The 20,066-nt window shown below is 30.0% G+C and overlaps 1 protein-coding gene across 1 annotated transcript; it reads right to left on the bottom strand.

Moving 5' to 3' along the window:
* Positions 1-2,428: 2,428 nt before the first annotated feature.
* LOC141290060 (putative HLA class I histocompatibility antigen, alpha chain H) lies at positions 2,429-18,536 on the bottom strand. The gene is made up of 8 exons (XM_073822257.1): positions 18,397-18,536; positions 15,830-16,090; positions 4,908-5,183; positions 4,054-4,326; positions 3,738-3,845; positions 3,604-3,621; positions 3,253-3,292; positions 2,429-3,164 (listed from the first exon to the last, which is right to left on the bottom strand). Exons 1-7 carry the CDS (start codon positions 18,443-18,445, stop codon positions 3,264-3,266), a joined length of 1,014 nt encoding a protein of 337 aa, XP_073678358.1. The 5' UTR covers positions 18,446-18,536; the 3' UTR covers positions 2,429-3,164; positions 3,253-3,263.
* Positions 18,537-20,066: the final 1,530 nt, after the last annotated feature.

Genomic DNA, 20,066 nt, shown 5'->3' with positions numbered 1-20,066 from the left:
CTATAGAAAAGACACTTGAATATATTTGAGAGTAGTCAATGTGCAGCTTGTATAGCAGTATAGATTTACTGTCCTCTGAAAATAATTCAACATACAGCCATTATTGTCAAAATAGCTGGTGACAAAAGTGAGTATACACCAAGTAAACTTAGTCAAAACTGTGGCTGAAGTGTCAATATATTGTGTTAGCATTGTTATCTGGCACTGCCTTAATCATCCTAGGCAGAGCTGCACAGGTTGTTGTTGGGATCCTCTTCCACTCCTCTATAATGACATCATGGAGCTGCTGGACGTTAGACACATGGTGCTTCTTCACCTTATGCTTGAGGATGCCCCACAGGTGCTTAATGGGGTTCAGGTCTGGAGACATACTTTGCCACCCCATCACCTTCAGCTTCCTCACCAAGGCTGTTGTCCTCTTGGTGATGTGTTTGGGGTCATTATCATGTTGGAAAACTGCAGTTCGGCCTAGTTTCTGGAGGGAAGGTATCAAGTTCTGCTTCAGAATGTACCGTACACAAAATAATCCATGTTTCCTTCAATGAACTGCAGCACATTAATGCAGCCCCAGACCATGATGCCACCACCACCATGCTTGACTGTAGGCAAGACACAATTCCCTTGATGGAGTGTCTATTTACACTAAGTGCAAATAGGCCTCCTGTTGGCAGAGGCTATTTACACTAACTCCACCCACCAATGTGTGATTGAAATATTCAACACTAGAAAACTAGTACACCATTTAATAAATGCACTATAAATACAATCAGTACGTAATTACTGTGTACTGTTTTAAATATACTACAATACTGAGGTGCAGATAATTTGCAATAAGTTTTATAAATATCAGAAAATACTGCTATTTCAACATAGTGTAATTAGACCCATTGCTATTTGCATTTAGTGTAAATTGCATCTCTCGTCGAGAAAATATGCTATTTTCACTTAGTGTAACTAGCATCCAATTGCTATTTACACTAGCAATTAGCCGCTGCCTTTTCTTGGTACTCCACACACATGCTGGGCACCATCTGAGCCAAACAAGTTTATCTTAGTCTCATCAGACCACAGGACATGGTGGTGGGCATAACCATACATAACCCATCTTGGAAAACCTCTGTATGATCCTGGCCACTGTACTGTAACTCAGTTTCTCTAATACAAGATACACAAGTTTGTATGGTCCTGTCAAGCAGACAAAAACATAAACATGATGAATAGGACATGTGGCTTTGCATGGTTAAACAACATACTGCTGTTATCACTTTTGTGTACTCACTTTGGCTGTATGTTGAGTTATTTTCAGGGGACAGTAAATCTATACTTCCATACAAGATGCACATTTACTACACTAAAATATATTCAAGTTTCATTTCTATAGTATTGTCCCTTGAGAAGATGCACTAAAATGGTGAGGGGTGTACTCACTTTTGAGATACTGTAAATATACAAAGAGAGGTCAAATCAATCCATTAATCTACAAGAAATTGTAAGAAATTAAAATAAATGTCTACATTTATTTCCTTATGCATTATTGTATTTTTCCCCCACATTTCTTTCTTTTTAAAATTTTTTTTTTTTAACATTTTTTAACATTTCTTTATTTATAAGGTAAGGGGGGGCGTGTTTTACTTCAGACATAACAGTTGAACTCAGAGTTCTCACTAAGGCAAGGAAGAGACTTTAAGGCCTGATGATGATATTAAATTACTTAAACCATGATAGAAGATCCATATCACCCACCTCTAAGACATTTATTATGACTTACACTACTCAAAATCCCAAAAGCTTCCTCCTTGCCTTAGCCTGAACACAGCCCCCAAAGTTGCACTAGTGTCTCCCTTCTCTTTCTTAAATACGAAATTACTGGAATTGCAGTTATTTTTGTATTTTGCTGACATGTTCTGATATCCAGTCACATTGTCATTATTAAATTCAATCATTAAAAAGATATATTTAAATTCTTATGACTCTCAAGATGACATTCTGTAGGTGAAGAGTGTGACATACCAGCATGCTTGGCCAATCATATTACTGTTGCTAGGTAGAATTTAGTGAAGCAAGTTGTAGAGTATATCATATTAGATTTGCTTTGGTGATTAGAGAAGAAACATATGATAGAAACCTGATCTGATCACAATGATTAAATTTCCCTAATTCCCTAATCACTAATACAGCCCAATTAATTTCATGAATGAAAAATTATTAGCTATTTGACATTATAATTGCACATTTTTATTTTAGTGAACTTTTGTGTACTGTATCATAGTCTATTCCTTTTTTGTGATAGGAACCACAACAGCCACCCTTGTCATTTATAGATTTCTATTTTTCTATTCTATTTTCTATTCAGTTGCCATTGAAGCAAATCTTATGAATGGATTCAAGATACCTTCTGCTGTTTTACATAATGACATACATTCACCACTTCTTCCTTTTTGTGAGATTTTCTTTATTTTGAAAGAACCAGAGAGACATTACATCATTTGGAAGTTAACCAATATACAGAAAAAAATCGTATTTTTTTTTTTAGTTAAAGCAAAATGTGTATTTTATTTTAATGTTCAGATATTTATGTAAATATTTAACTTTACAACATATTTAGAACCAGTTAATAATTTTAAAAAAGAATGAAAAAGAATTAATTCTATAAACATTAAAAGCCCAACAATCCTCTGCAAAGAATAAAATACAAAGCTGTATTTGATGTAATTAATTGTAAAATCCCAATTATTAAATCTAGACAATTTCAAACACTTGAAATTGTGCATTAAATAAACAATTAGATCATGTCATTGACTTAGTCTTCTACAGAAAAACAAACATAAACAGAGATCAATCTTTATAGACTTGAATAGGCTGTTTTACCAAGGTGGATACATTGACATTGAAAATATTGTCATAAAATAAGTAAATAAAATGAAGGAAAATCCAGATGAACAGAAATCTTGAAGAAATAAAATCTTTACTTTTTAGATGTAATTCATGTAATCACAAGACATAAATCCCTAAATCCCATCACATAAATCTATAATTGTGAATGTGTGTGTGTGTGTGTGTGTGTGTGTGTGTGTGTCTGTTTTTGTGCAATTTTGTGTATGACTGGACAGATGTGCAGTTGGACTTGCATCATTTTTCAACTTCATCTCTCCAACTCTGACATCCTAAAATACCAAAAGAATCATATTACATTTTATCTGTTTGACATAACTCAGAGAGATACTGTATACTTTTAAATACAAATACACTTACATCTTCATGAATTAGGAGTCGTTTGAAACATCATCAGAGGCTACAACAGAAAACAATATACAGATAATAAATAATACAACAGACTGTGCATATAAAACTGTTAGGTTTAGATATTTATACAGTGTCATTTATTACAGTAAAGAGAAATGTAAACTTTTATTTTGATTTACTATATACATTTACATTTCTAAAACACACATTTGTTGCGGATTTGAATATATATATATATATATATATATATATATATATATATATATATATTGTACACGGCCTAATATAAACCAGTGTCCAGTAGCAGAGTCCATCTGATATTAATGTATTTAAATCAAATAGAGATTATGAGGAACTTACGATTGACTGGTTTGAAGTCTGAAAAACAACCAGAGAAATAGATGTTAAGTGAAGCAGTTTCACCCATCAGAGCAGCACACAAATATATGAAACACACAATATACTCATGACAATAATATCTGTCTCAGTCTCACCTGTCCCTTTCTTTTTCTGCATCAACTTAAACACAACAACACCAATGACCGCCAACAGGACGAGAATACCAGCAACAGCACCAACAATGATACCGATGGGAAGAGAATCTGAAGAATATGATCAGATAAAACCTCAGATCATTAATCAACATTTTTGAAGATACAAAAACAGAATCTGTGATTATGATCACATCAGCTAATAATAATACAGAGCATGACATATTAGGTTTGCAAAAGTACATCAAACAAATTATCTCCATCAACATTGTTCATAGTCTTCAATCAAGACAATCTTACCATTATTAATCACTCTTACCATCTGTCACTATCTTTGTAAAGGTTTCGCCCTGGTGTTCGACCACACAGCTGTACTGGTTCTTCTTCAGCTCATCAGGTGTAACTCTAATGGTGCTCATCCTCTGATAGGTCCCATCCTCATTGGGAAGTAGTTCACCAAGATCCACATCCTCATGATGCTCTTGTCCATTTCTCTGCCAGGAGATTGTTACTGCTTTGGGGTGAAAACCTGTAGCATGACATGTGACTTGAGACGAGGAAGACTTCTGCTGCAGAAACACCTGAGGAGAGACTGAAAGAGACAAGATGATTAAAAAAGATCAAGTGGGATTGAATATGAAAATTGGAAAAAGCCTACAACATTCAAATAAAGTAGTTGCTATACATGTCTTCTTATAATCTGTTGTAGTTTTGAGCACAGTTCATATCAATAGCTTTAGCAGATAATTATAAAAAGCTAAGTTTTTAAAGTTTGATTGAAACCTTTTTTTTCCACAGTGCACATACACAATAAAGATTATTGTTTCACACTCTCACACGCTTATATGATGTAAAAGGATCATAAATCACAAATATGCAGCTATGCATAAAATATAAAATATATATTTCACTCATTCTGTATTATGCGTTTTTGGCAGAACACTTCTTAGACTATAATGTACAGATGCTCCAGTGATGCCCAACATGTAAAATATGCAGGTTTATACCAGAAATATCTCCTGCATGGCATTTACATTCTGTTCTCATTTTTAAGCAGATTAATGTTGTGTTTTTAAGCATAAAAGTGCTATATTTCTTGCTAAAAATGTGAATGCAGTAATGATAAGCATTGACTATGCAGTGCTACAGTGATCCAGCATCTGATATTATTACCTTTTCTCTCCAGAGTGTCCTTGCCATAAACCACATACTTCTGTAGCCACTCAATGCATGTATTCTCCAGATATGCTTTCTCTTGCATTGCATATGCTCCAGTGGAATCCCATTTAACCTTAGTAATCATAGCTTTATCATTAGCAGCAGTCCAGGTGAGGGTGCTTATATCCAGACTGAGGAAGTCCTCTCCATCATAACCATGCAGCTCGTATCCTCGTTTGGTGCCATCATCATCCAGTTCACAGCCGTACATCACAGTGTTTGTGTGAACACCTGAGAATAGAAAATCAACACAGATTATTATATCACACTCACCATTAATCATTTCCTCTAATACAATCTTTAAGAGTTGTTTATTAAGCAGAAGATATTCCAGTCTTATTTTCTACACAAAACCAAACATCCACATAAAGATGAGAGCAATGATGAACTAATGGAACTGGCTGGTACTAATAAATACAAGCATCCAGGAAGAATGAATAGACAAATATGATGGCATATAAACATGAATCTTGTGCCTGTGCGTATGAGGAGTTCACAGAATTAGAATATTTTTGAAAGCTCAAGGTTATTCAATAAAAGATACGATTAAAAATCAATGTGAGCTATTCCAGTGGGAGGCAATGTTTAGACGCAAATCAGACGTCCAGATATCAGATATGTATCTGATTTAAAACCAAATTTAAAAAGTCACACAGAACAGATGCAAAAAGATGTGGGTCTTGTGTAGATGTGTGTGTTTACATGTGAGCAACAATCAGTGTCACATCTGACTAAAAACATTGAACATTTAGTGTCAGCTTAAACACAGCTTTTTAGACACAGATTGCTGCGGTTGCTAGGCATTCTGTGTGGTTGCTAAGGCATTCCTAGGCATTTGCTATAATGACCTGAATGGTTGCTATTGTGTTTTGGGTGGTTGCTAGGCAGTTGCAAAAAGTTTGAAGAAATTTTAAACTTTAATTGCTTTTAAAAGTCTTAAAGTTTGAACAAGTGAAATGTAATTTTTTTTTAGTTAAATCAATGTAATATATTTTAATTTGATAATATTTTGTCTTTTTTATTTTGAGAGAATTTCATGGTACGAATGAATATTTAAGCTATAATTACTATAATATTTTTTCCATTCAAATTATATTTTTTAATTGTTTAAAAGCTTGAAATTTGAACACCTGAAATTTAACTTTGTTTTATTTTCAATAAAATTATTGTAATGGATTTTTATTTGATAATATTTTCTCTTTTCCATTTTATATTTTGAGAGAATTTCATTGTAATATTCATTGTCATGAATATTTATGCTATAATTACTATCACTTTTTTCCATCAGATTTGTTTTTAATTGTTAAGAAGCTCAAAGTTTGAACACCTAAAATGTAATTTTCTTTTATTTTCGGTAAAATCAATGTAATATATATATATATATATATATATATATATATATATATATAATTTTACATATTGAGAGAATTTCATGGTACGAATGAATATCTACGCAATAAGTATTATCAATTTGTCCCATCGAAAATGATAAAAAAAAAAATCCTTATGAGCAGAGATGCTTTAGATAAGATGGAAATATTAGATTGTTTTCAACGGAAATAATTGATCATAATCATAGCATAAATATTATTCATTTCCATGAAATGCTTTCAAAATACAAAATAAAAAAGACAAAATATTATTGAACAAAAATTTATAACATTGATTTTACTTAAAATAAAAGTGTTTGAGCAGAGATGCTTTAAATGAGATGAAACTATTAGTTACCGGATGATTTTCATCACATCCAATCAAACTGAACCATCAACTGTTTCTGTGTTGTGTGTATTTTAGTCTTGTGCGACTCAAATCAGTGAAGTTATTGAACTTCATTAAAGATGAACATTAAGAAGAACATTCTGTCATAATAAATGCTACTTTAATTAAAAAACAAATGTTGCCCAAAGTAGAATTACTAATGCTTTATATTTAGGATCAATTATTCTTCAAGTACTTAAAGAATCATTCATTTAATCAGTTAATAATTTACAACCTTAAACTCATCACCAAACACCAATGACTTTTAGATAAGGTTACAGTCATTTTAGACACTTACCAAACTGTTGCAACAGATGGAAATACAATCTTTAAATACATGAATCATGTTTTCATCTTTGTTGCCACAGTTTTGAAAGTGCCCTTTTCTGTTCTACAGAATAAGGTGTTGCAATACTCTTGTCCATATAGTGTATAAACAAGTAATTGGTGTTTACTGATGAGTTTTTGACTCAAGGTCTGCGTTTAAAGTCACTCCAGAGATCTTAAGCTGGGAATCCTGTAACGCCCTCACGCCCTGCTGAAAAAAAACAGCATATGCTGGTTAGGTATGTTTGGGTGCTGGGATGCTGGTATTAGCTGGTTTATGCTGGTCCTTTGCTGGTTTATGCTGGTGCTTGACCAGCAACATGACCAGCATAAACCAGCAAAGGACCAGCATAAACCAGCATCCCAGCACCAAAACATACGATTCTATTTGAGTATCGATTTTTTAAAATCCTCGATTGCATTTTTCCCGTGTCGATTAATCGGCAAAATACCGGAAGTGGCGCATTCCACATATTAAACCCATGTAAAATTATAATAAAGCATGATGCTATTAAAAATTCGCAAATGCTACAATTAAATATATATATATATATATATATATATATATATATATATATATATATATATATATAATAGAGGCAGGTTTAAAATATGCGCTTTAATTAATTACATGCGTGTAAGTTACTTAGGTGTGTCTCAGATCGGCTCCGTACACAGTACATGTTGCTAAACAAGAACTGTTATCATTTCCATGTGTGGAGCGTCTCAAACTCTATCTCTGCATGTGATTGTGAGTTTTGGTTTATAATAACGTTTATCTGGGAACCCAACGTGTGCTATTTCATCAGATTTGTAAGGTATATCATTTATAACCCTACGCAAACACAGGAGAATACACCAGTACATCTATATGCTAACTGTTCATCGCGATGTCAAAATAAAAGTTTAAACCCTCGCCCTGAGTTTACACGTTTTTGATGTCCACATATTCAACAAATTACAGTGTCTGCAGCATTTCTGTCGTAAAGAAATGGCCACATATTAAAGATTAAGTGGAGATTTTAATTAAATGTTTGTTGAGTCAGTATTAAACAAGGAATAAACAAATATTAAAGTTAAAAAAAAACATCGTAAGGCCGTTGGCGGTCTCTGCAGGCATTTGTTATAATGCATAATGTAGGTTTACTGTTTATAATACATTATGTATTTGAACAGTTTTGTTTAATAAAACCATATGAATGCTTGCTTTTGATACTTTATTTAAACTAATTATTATTGCCTCGGTGCTATTATATATGTACTTAAGTCATTTTAAAGGCTATTGTTAACTTAGGTCTATTTTATTATTACAAAAGAAACAATATATAATATATATAATATAATAATTATCTGATTACTCGATTAATCATTAGAATAATTGACAGACTCGATTACCAAAATAATGGACAGTGACAGTCGTAGCTGGGATTAGGACTTGGTTTTCTGAAGACCAGTCCAGTTCTTCCTCACTGACTGAATCAATCATTTCTTTTGAACCTTGTCTGATACACAAAGGGATAGTCATGTTAGAATAGAAAAAGGTCCTGTCTATAATTACTATAATTTTTTTCCAGCTAAAAAAAAATTATAAGTTTGAAAGCTTGAAGTTTGAACACCTGAAATGTAACTTTATTTCACTTTCAGTAAAATCAATGTAATATATTTTTATTTGATAATATTTAGTCTTTTTTCTTTTGCATTTTGAGACAATTTCATGATACTAATGAATATTTATGCTATAATTACTATACTTTTTTTCCATCTGAAAAAAATAAAATTTAAACTGTTTAAAAGCTTAAAGTTTGAACACCTAAAATGTAACTTGCTTTTATTTTCAGTAAAATAAATCTAATAATATATTTTAGTTTGATAATATTTTGTCTTTTTTTGTTTTGCATGTTGAAAGAATTTCATGATACTAATGAATATTTATGCTATAATTACTATCGTTTTTTTCCATCTGAAAAAAATAAAATTTAAACTGTTTAAAAGCTTAAAGTTTGAACACCTAAAATGTAACTTGCTTTTATTTTCAGTAAAATAAATCTAATAATATATTTTAGTTTGATAATATTTTGTCTTTTTTTGTTTTGCATGTTGAAAGAATTTCATGATACTAATGAATATTTATGCTATAATTACTATCGTTTTTTTCCATCTGAAAAAATAACATTTAAATAGTTTAAAAGCTCAAAGTTTGAACACCTGAAATGTAATTTCTTTTTAGTTTACGCTATAATTACTATAATTTTTTTCCATCAAAAAAAATAAAATGTTAACTGTTTAAAAGCTTAAAGTTTGAACACCTAAATGTAACTTTGTTTTGTTTTCAGTAAAAATCAATGTAATATATTTTTATTTGACACTATTTTGTCTTTTTTATTTTGTAATTTGGGAGAATTTCATGATGCTAATGAATATTAAAAGTATAATTATGATAAATTTTTCCGCCCACAGAAAATAATAAAAAAAATCAAATATTTTCATCTCATCTAAAGCATCTCTGCTCAAACATTTCACTTTTTCTCCTCTGTTTCTAAAGCAGAACCAGTTATTTTTTACAAAAGAAGAACTAGACTAAAAAGACTGTCAAGACAAACTTTAAGTTTCTCGAGAAAGCAGTTTAAAAAGTGTGACGTTTGACTTAGATTCAAACCGAATTGTCTAAAAGCTTAAAGTCTGAACACATGAAATGTGACTTTCTTTTATTTTTAGCGAAATTAATATAATATATTTCCGTTCAATAATAGTTTTACTTTTTTATCTTGCATTTTGAGAGAATTTCATGCTACTAACAAATATGTACACAATAATTACGATAAATCTTCCCCATCAAAAATAACACACATTTCTAATAGTTTCATCTCATCTAAAGCGTTTCTACTCACACATTTTCATTTCAACTAAAATCAATGTAATATATTCAGGCTCAATAACACCTTTTCTATTTTATTTTGTCTTCTGACAGAACTTCATGGCACTAATGAATATTTATGCAATACTTACAATATTTTTCCCATCAAAACTAATAAAAAAATCAAATAACTTCATCTCATCTGAAGCATCTCTGCTCACACAGCATGTTACTAGCAGTTTGTTAGCATGATTAGCATGTTACTAGCATGCTGTTAGCACGATTAGCAAGTTACTAGTACGTTGCTAGGACGATTCTAGCTCGATTGACGTGTGACTAGCATGTTGTTAGCATGTTTCTAACAAGTTAGTAGTATGTTGCTAGGATGATTCTAGCATTATTAGCATGCTACTAGCATGTAATTAACAAGTTGTTAGCGTGATTAGCAAGTTACTAGCATGTTAACATGATTAGCGAGTTAGAGTGACTGAGTTTGAATGGATTATAAATAGTTGATAGAAGAGAAGTTTGATTGAGTCTCAAAGGATTCTGGGAGTTTTGACAGTTGGAATTTAAATAGTTTTGGCTCATTTGAACTCTCCCTCAATGTAAGTCAATGGGGTTTCTCCAGTTTATTCATCATTTTCAGTAAGTCGTCTTCCTCAAGTTAACTTCATTAACAAACGTGTCACAATCAGCAGCTTCTGCTCTGTAGACGTCATTAATTCGTCTTAATTCATCTTTTTGTTCAGGTGTGTGTGTATCAGACTGAATGAACCACAAACAGATGGACATTGAATGTAAAGTGTGTTTGTCTTCATCTGTGCTCATGTTTAGTTCAATCTCAGTCATTGATGATCGATTAACGGCTGAAAAGAGCAGAGACTGAAGAGAAACATGTTGAGTATCAGAGTCAAGAACAGCTTTACATCACCATTTCTTAAAGAAACTGGATTGAAGATGTAACTAGATAAAAAAGTTTGTCAAGATGAACTTTAAGTTGGTTTGAGAAAGCCGGTGTAGTGAGAAATCGAGTCCGCCCCGGAATGGGGTCTCCTTTAGGATCCCGGCAGTAATGCCTGATCAAAAATGTTTTATATTTTTATAAAAACCAACATAGATATAATACATCTATTACAATTATGTAATTATACTTTAAAAAAGAAATTTAATAACGTATCAATTTGTAATTAACCACAATAATTTCTTTATTGAAAAAACGTATGTAAATGCTATATAGCACTATAACGTCTGATAAATAACGCACGAGTAAATCAATTTTTAAGTGGTTTTAATTGTCAATGTATATTCAGAAAACGAGAATAATTCACTATTCGTGTAAAACGCTGCTCTATTATGTTTTAAAAACATAATTCTACTATGCAATTTAAAACACATTTATGGTCATTAAAACGCATTTCTAACTACATAAAACAACGTGATTTTGCAGGAATTGTAATCAGGCGCTAAAAATAATACCCATTAGTAGTCAGTTGAACCAATAAGATCACTCTGGGTCCTAATGGAGACCGATTCCTGGTGGGGACTGGATTTCTCATGACACCAGAACAAACAGTTTGAAGAAGTTTCAACAAAGGTTAAGAAGTTTAAAAAAGTTTAAGGAAGTTTAAACAAGTTTGAAGTTTTAAGCAGTTTAAAAGGTTTAAGAAATTAAAGCATAAAAAGTTATAAAAGCAAGCTGCTAGTATGTTTTTAGTCGTTTTAGCGCGATTAGCAAGTTACTAGCATTATTAACATGTCGCTAGCATGTTGCTAGCATGATTAGCACGTCGTTAGCATGTTACTAGCATGACTAGCGTGTCATTAGCTTGTTGTCAGGATGTTACTAGCATGACTAGCATGTTGCTAGCGTGTTGCTAACGTGATTAGCATGTCGCTAGCACGTTTCTAGCATGATTAGCATCATTTTCAGTAAAATCAATGTAATATATTTCTATTTGATAATATTTTGTCTTTTTTATTTTGTATTTTGAGAGAATTTCATGATACTAATGAATATTTATACTATAATTACTATCGTTTTTTTTTCATCTGAAAAAATAAATTATAAATTGTTTAAAAGCTCAAAGTTTGAACACCTAAAATGTAACTTGCTTTCATATTCAGTAAAATCAATGTAATATATTTTTGTTTGATAATATTTTGTCTTTTTTATTTTGTATTTTGAGAGAATTTCATGATACTAATGAATATTTATGCTATAATTACTATCGTTTTTTTCCATCTGAAAAAATAAAATTTTAACTGTTTATAAAGCTCAAAGTTTGAACACCTAAAATGTAAATTTCTTTTATTATCAGTAAAATCAATGTAATATATTTCTATTTGATAATATTTTGTCTTGTATATTTTGTATTTTGAGAGAATTTCATGATACTAATGAATATTTATGCTATAATTACTATCGTTTTTTTCCATCTGAAAAAATAAAATTTTAACTGTTTAAAAGCTTAAAGTTTGAACACCTAAAATGTAAATTTCTTTTATTATCAGTAAAATCAATGTAATATATTTTTGTTTGATAATATTTTGTCTTTTTTATTTTGTATTTTGAGAGAATTTCATGATACTAATGAATATTTATGCTATAATTACTATCGTTTTATTCCATCTGAAAAAATAAAATTTTAACTGTTTAAAAGCTCAAAGTTTGAACACCTAAAATGTAACTTTCTTTCATTTTCAGTAAAATCAATGTAATATTTTTTTGTTTGATAATATTTTGTCTTTTTTATTTTGTATTTTAAGAGAATTTCATGATACTAATGAATATTTATACTATAATTACTATCGGGTTTTTTTCATCTGAAAAAATTAATTCTAAATTGTTTAAAAGCTCAAAGTTTGAACACCTAAAATGTAACTTTCTTTAATTTTCAGTAAAATCAATGTAATATATTTCTATTTGATAATATTTTGTCTTTTTTATTTTGCATTTTAAGAGAATTTCATGATACTAATGAATATTTATACTATAATTACTATCGTTTTTTTCCATCTGAAAAAATAAATTCTAAATTGTTTAAAAGCTCAAAGTTTGAACACCTAAAATGTAACTTTCTTTCATTTTCAGTAAAATCAATGTAATATATTTCTATTTGATAATATTTTGTCTTTTTTATTTTGTATTTTGAGAGAATTTCATGATACTAATGAATATTTATACTATAATTACTATCGGTTTTTTTTCATCTGAAAAAAATAATTCTAAATTGTTTAAAAGCTCAAAGTTTGAACACCTAAAATGTAACTTTCTTTCATTTTCAGTAAAATCAATTGAATATATTTCTATTTGATAATATTTTGTCTTTTTTATTTTGTATTTTAAGAGAATTTCATGATACTAATGAATATTTATGCTATAATTACTATCGGGTTTTTTTCATCTGAAAAAATTAATTCTAAATTGTTTAAAAGCTCAAAGTTTGAACACCTAAAATGTAACTTTCTTTAATTTTCAGTAAAATCAATGTAATATATTTCTATTTGATAATATTTTGTCTTTTTTATTTTGCATTTTAAGAGAATTTCATGATACTAATGAATATTTATACTATAATTACTATCGTTTTTTTCCATCTGAAAAAATAAATTCTAAATTGTTTAAAAGCTCAAAGTTTGAACACCTAAAATGTAACTTTCTTTCATTTTCAGTAAAATCAATGTAATATATTTCTATTTGATAATATTTTGTCTTTTTTATTTTGTATTTTGAGAGAATTTCATGATACTAATGAATATTTATACTATAATTACTATCGTTTTTTTTTCATCTGAAAAAATTAATTCTAAATTGTTTAAAAGCTCAAAGTTTGAACACCTAAAATGTAACTTTCTTTAATTTTCAGTAAAATCAATGTAATATATTTCTATTTGATAATATTTTGTCTTTTTTATTTTGCATTTTAAGAGAATTTCATGATACTAATGAATATTTATACTATAATTACTATCGTTTTTTTTTCATCTGAAAAAATAAATTCTAAATTGTTTAAAAGCTCAAAGTTTGAACACCTAAAATGTAACTTTCTTTAATTTTCAGTAAAATCAATGTAATATATTTCTATTTGATAATATTTTGTCTTTTTTATTTTGTATTTTGAGAGAATTTCATGATACTAATGAATATTTATACTATAATTACTATCGGTTTTTTTTCATCTGAAAAAAATAATTCTAAATTGTTTAAAAGCTCAAAGTTTGAACACCTAAAATGTAACTTTCTTTCATTTTCAGTAAAATCAATTGAATATATTTCTATTTGATAATATTTTGTCTTTTTTATTTTGTATTTTAAGAGAATTTCATGATACTAATGAATATTTATGCTATAATTACTATCATTTTTTCCATCTGAAAAAATAAAATTGTAATTGTTTAAAAGCTCAAAGTTTGAAAACCTAAAATATAACTTTCTTTCGTTTTCAGTAAAATCAATGTAATATATTTTTATTTGATAATATTTTGTCTTTTTTATTTTGTATTTTGAGAGAATTTCACGATACTAATGAATATTTATACTATAATTACTATCGGTTTTTTTTCATCTGAAAAAAATAATTCTAAATTGTTTAAAAGCTCAAAGTTTGAACACCTAAAATGTAACTTTCTTTCATTTTCAGTAAAATCAATTGAATATATTTCTATTTGATAATATTTTGTCTTTTTTATTTTGTATTTTAAGAGAATTTCATGATACTAATGAATATTTATGCTATAATTACTATCATTTTTTCCATCTGAAAAAATAAAATTGTAATTGTTTAAAAGCTCAAAGTTTGAAAACCTAAAATATAACTTTCTTTCGTTTTCAGTAAAATCAATGTAATATATTTTTATTTGATAATATTTTGTCTTTTTTATTTTGTATTTTGAGAGAATTTCACGATACTAATGAATATTTATGCTATAATTACTATCGTTTTTTTCCATCTGAAAAAATAGAATTTAAACTGTTTAAAAGCTTGAAGTTTGAACACCTGAAAAGTAACATTCTTTTATTTTTAGTAAAACCAATGTAATATATTTTTGTTTGATAATATTTTGTATTTTGAGATCAATAAAAAAAGATCATGGTACTAATACATTTTCATGCAATAATTATGCTACTTTTTTCCCACTGAATATAATAAAAAAAAATAATATTTTAATCTACTGTAACGCATGTCTGCTCAAACATTTCACTAATTTCTTACAAAAGAGTAACTAGATTAAAATGATTGTCTAGCCAAACTTCATGTTGCTTTTAAAAGCAGTTTACAAAATGTGAAGTTTGAATTGTTTTTAAAAGCTTGACGTTTGAACACCTGAAATGTGCTTTGTTTTATTTTCAATATAATCATATATTTTATAATATATTTTTATTTGGCAATATTTTATCCTTTTTATTTTTGTATTTTGAGAGAATCATGGTATGAATGAATATTTATGCTATAATTACAATAATTTTTCCCTATCGAAAAATAATACCAAAAAAAGTAAATATTTTCATTTGATCTAAAGCATCTTTGCTCAGACATTTGACTTTTTCTCCTCTGTTTCTAAAGCAAAACCAGTTCATTTTTTAACAAAAGGAGAGCTAGATTAAAAAAAAATAGTCAAGAGATTTTTGCTTGAGTTTTAAAGCATAAAGTTTGAAGAAGTTTTAAATTTGAATTACTTTTAAAGGCTCAAAATTTGACTAAACATTATGTTACATAGTATGTTTTAGATGTGTTTGAGAGTGTGTGTGTGGATATCGGTGTATTCTGCTGTTTTACCACCTTTTGGCAAAACTAAAACATACAATATTTGTGTCATAGACTAAATTGTAAAAGGGTGACAATGTGAAATGTTGAAAATACCCCAACTATACAATAAAAATACAAAAGTGAACATTTCTGTCCTTAGTGGAGATTGTGGTTTGTTATTAACTTACCTGTAGACTGGTTGAAGCGCTCCTTTGCGACTTGGATGTTGTTTTTGAAGGTCTGATGTGCGCCAATCAGGCCCTGAGTATTTGTGTTCCAGTAATCTGCTCCCTCATTCTGTCTGATCCACTCTGTCTTTGGCACAGCTTCCTTTGTGTTGCTGTCAAAGTAAATAAACTGCCCCTCATCAACCAGACCAACCGCTGTAAACTCTGGGAAGTCAATGTCTCCAGACACAGCAGTGTAGAAGTATTTCAGAGAGTGTGTTCCTACAGACAGAGATACAAACAGAGAGAGGTTCAGTCATCATCTCAAATTAGGCATCTTCACATTAAGCCTGTTCAAAATTCACACTTTAAGTGTTACATCCACACTGAAATTCACAGTAAGGCTAAATAATTTATGCCACAACAGGTGAAAACAGATACCTGTATTGCAATATTTAAATTGACTAACAAAAAAAGAAAAATGACACCCTGATTTACAAAAGGACTGTAGCTTTAGTTGCTTATTGTCCCTGTAATTATGTTCACATCCAGATCTTTCCAAGTTACCTAAGTTTACATTTGAGACCTTGTCAGTTGTTTTTACTAAAATAAAGCAAGATGTGCTGTATTTTATTTGAACAATATTTACTCAGAAACACTGATCAAGTTTGCTAAAACACAGAAGTCATTTTGATTCCAGTTACTTACTAAATATAAAACAAGAAGACATACATCTAGACCCAGTAAACTTTGGATTTGCTTTATACAGGTATGAGATTTTCAGGCAAAGACAAATGTAAATGTAAAAAATTACAGTGAATTTAACGGTAAAAATGCTACAAAACTGCTAAAAGCCTGTTGAATAGTTAATGGTAAGTTACCCTACTATATATGGTGGATAACTGAATTGGCCATTACATATAATTTTACAGTAGTAAACCATTTCGGAAGTGAAAAAGAAAATTTAATTTACATTAAATTCCCTGCATTACATTTCAAATTTTTTTTTTTTTTGTTGTTGTTGTTGAAATAACTGTTTCTTCTTAGTTTTTTATTATCAGTTGTGTACATTTGGATTGTATGTTACATCTAATGTTGTTAAGTGAACATTTATTGCATTATTTCAGTTTCATGTGTTACCATGATGGTGTTTAACATTTGTGTAAATGACAATGTGCACCTTCTATATATGTTAGTATTCGTGGTCATCAATGTATTACAAAGGTACAAAACAGATTTCAGTACTTCAGTAGTTTGGTATATTAACATAATATAATTTAATTCAATTCTGAACCTAAAACGTTGCTACTGTATTTTTACGGTAAAATTCTGGCAACCAAAGCTGCCGGTTTTTTTTTTTTGTTGTTTGTTTGTTTTTTACTGTTAAATTTATGTTTTTTTTTTCCAGCATAGAACAACGAAAGTAAAATGCTACAATAATGATTTGTATTTGATTAATCTATTTAACAGAAATGTAATATTATTATTATTTAGTGCAACGGATTCAGTCATGTTTTTATATATTAATGGTAGGAAATTCACAAAATATCTTCATGGAACATGATAATCTACTTTACCCCACTACATTACTTTTTACCATAAAAGAAAAATCGATCGTTTTGACCCATACAATGTATTTTTGGCTATTGCTATTAATACACCCCTGCTACTTAAGACTGGTTTTGTGGTCCAAGATCACAACTCTAAGTTCTAAGTCTCTTTGGATAAAGGTCTACCTGAATAAAGGTAAATGTAAAATGTTTCATGGCATTATATTGCCATCTAGTGGCCAAAACCCTGCCTGCAGTCAAAATTCCCCAACCCTGCACCAAACAGTGCTTTTTTTCTTTACAGATGTCCTTTGGGTCTTGTGGGGAAAAAAAAAAATCATTTTGATTTTTATTTTACTGTAATGGGTCTTTTCCACAATATATAGTACGGCAATCATACATTTATAAAGTTTATTTATAATTGCTAGTAAACTAAAGTGTGTGGGGCTAACAAGCAAGTGGTTCGTCATCGGTATCCGGGTAGAAAAACGCTTCCCAGGTCAGAAATGAAACTGAACGGAGACCGCAAACTAGCATGCTCAAGACTAGAATATGTTTTATATTTTCAAACTCTAACCAATAAATATATATGTTAGCTACAATCGCTATAGGTTATTTATGTACTTATATATTTTCATTATATATTTGAACATACTGCAATTCCTATTCTCTTGTTTCCCAGCATAATTATTATTATTTATTATTGTTTATTATAAGCTATTATTGTTGTTATTAGTAGTAGTGGTATGGTTAACTCAATTTCAAAATCAAATCAAATCAAATCATACCTAATGAAAATATAACGTCGTAGACAAACTTGAATAGGATACATTTAAATTAAGATCTTTAGGATATTAAAACATTCAAATAGGCTATATAAAACACGTCAAAATACACGTCTGAAAAGTGTTAGTATAATAAAAATCTTTGAACTCAAGTGGGCTGTTTATGTTTCAGTGTAACAGAATAACACTTAAAAGCAATCATAAAACAAATGCTAAACTATTGCCTACTGGTAAATTAAATAAATCTACTCACCAGCATAGGCAAGATGAGCTCCGAGGAGCAAAAGCAGTAGAGGCCGCATCCTCGAGTTTGTCTGAGAAACAATTCCTTTTAGAAAAGCGTACTTAAAATCAATGTACCAGACGCTTCGGTTGTTGCCGTGAACTGGTGAAGTTTTTCTACACAAACGCCTCATAAATAGGCTCGGAAATTCTAGCCAATAGCTTTTTTGATAAGGTTGACGTCACGAGTTACTATGAGTTATTTCCTTCTCTGGGTTGGTCATGAAACTAAATACAAAATAGTAATTAAATAAATATGGCTGTGTTAGAATTTAATATTGTCTCATTGGTTATTAACTAATGCGCTAATGGAATGTACTGAAACCTTTTTTTAATATTTTTATTTTACATAGGCTACTTGTCTACAAACACTCTACTGCAAATCAAAAGGTAACTTAATGCAATTTACTGCATGGTTATAGTTAAGGAGTGGAATTACACAATGAAATTACACACATCCCAATAAACAATATACATCTTACAATGTAGTTTTTGACAGATGTTTGTAATTTCTGATGATGCCACTGAGGACGTTTACTGTAAAATGAATACAAATGAATAATCTTGTAACACCATCAGTTATTATTAAAAAATTAGTTACAGGGATGAAACTATTATCATACATGATCACTATCTTCTTGAAGTGATAAGCGAAGCTGTAAGCCTCTGAAACAAATTAACATTTCACTTCTGGATTGCAATTCCATTTGCAATAAAAACAAGGCTGGTGTCATATACGTTAGAAGATCCTCATGCTTAAACTGATCACATTTACTCAAAATCTCAAACAAAACCTTAAGGCTGATCAGATGACCTTCTTTCATTTCCTTTTTAATAGTGAAAATGACCAACATGGACACATTGTGTTATGTTTTTATTTGTTTGTTTAACATACTCTTATCCATTGTTTTATCTATTTGTTAAATAATTTTACCCAACTGCTTTGCTGCTTCATAATGAACTGTCCCCATTTATTTGTTCTTTATGTTTAATAACATTTCATTTATTTTTCATTTATTCATTTAGCAGACGCTTTTATCCAAAGTGACTTACAATTGGGGAATACAACAAGCGATTCATTCTAAAGAAGCAGAACGACATAGGAAGTGCTCATAATAACATATTTCAGGCATTGTTTAGATAAGCACAAGCTAGAAAGGAAAGAATAAGAAAAGAGGAGAAGCACATTTTTTTTTTTTTTTTTAATAGAGTCAAGTAGTGTCGAAAGAGATGAGTTTTCAGAAGTCGCTTGAAAATGGTCAAGGAGTCTGCATTTCGGATAGAGGTGGGAAGATCGTTCCACCAGGTAGGAATGGTGAACGAAAAGGTTTTGGAAAGATTTTGTGCCTCTTCGTGATGGTACAATAAGGCGTCTCTTGCTAGTGGATCTCAGACTCCTGGAGGGAGTGTTGTATTAGTAAGTGGAGGTAGGTGGGTGCTGAGCCTATGGCTGTTCTATATGCAAGCATGTTTAGTGTTTTGAACTTAAATAAAGAGATAAAGAGAGGTGTGACATGGGCCCTTTTGGGCTTGTTGAAGATCTGTCGTGCTGCTGCATTCTGAATCATTTGTAGAGGTTTGATTGTCCATGATGGAAGACCAGCTAAAAGAGCATTGCAGTAGTCCAGCCTAGAAATTACC

The sequence above is a fragment of the Garra rufa genome, chromosome 17, assembly GCF_049309525.1.
Source record: "Garra rufa chromosome 17, GarRuf1.0, whole genome shotgun sequence".
Lineage (NCBI taxonomy): Eukaryota > Metazoa > Chordata > Actinopteri > Cypriniformes > Cyprinidae > Garra > Garra rufa.
This window is presented reverse-complemented; position numbering and strand designations above follow the sequence as displayed.

Coding starts and splice junctions, on each gene's coding strand:
- LOC141290060 (XM_073822257.1), bottom strand. CDS start 18,445: ATGCGGCCTCTACTGCTTTTGCTCCTCGGAGCTCATCTTGCCTATGCT. Junction 4,327..4,907: donor GGACACTCTGGAGAGAAAAG/GTAATAATATCA, acceptor TGTCTCTTTCAG/TCTCTCCTCAGGTGTTTCTG. Junction 3,846..4,053: donor TACAAAGATAGTGACAGATG/GTAAGAGTGATT, acceptor CATATTCTTCAG/ATTCTCTTCCCATCGGTATC.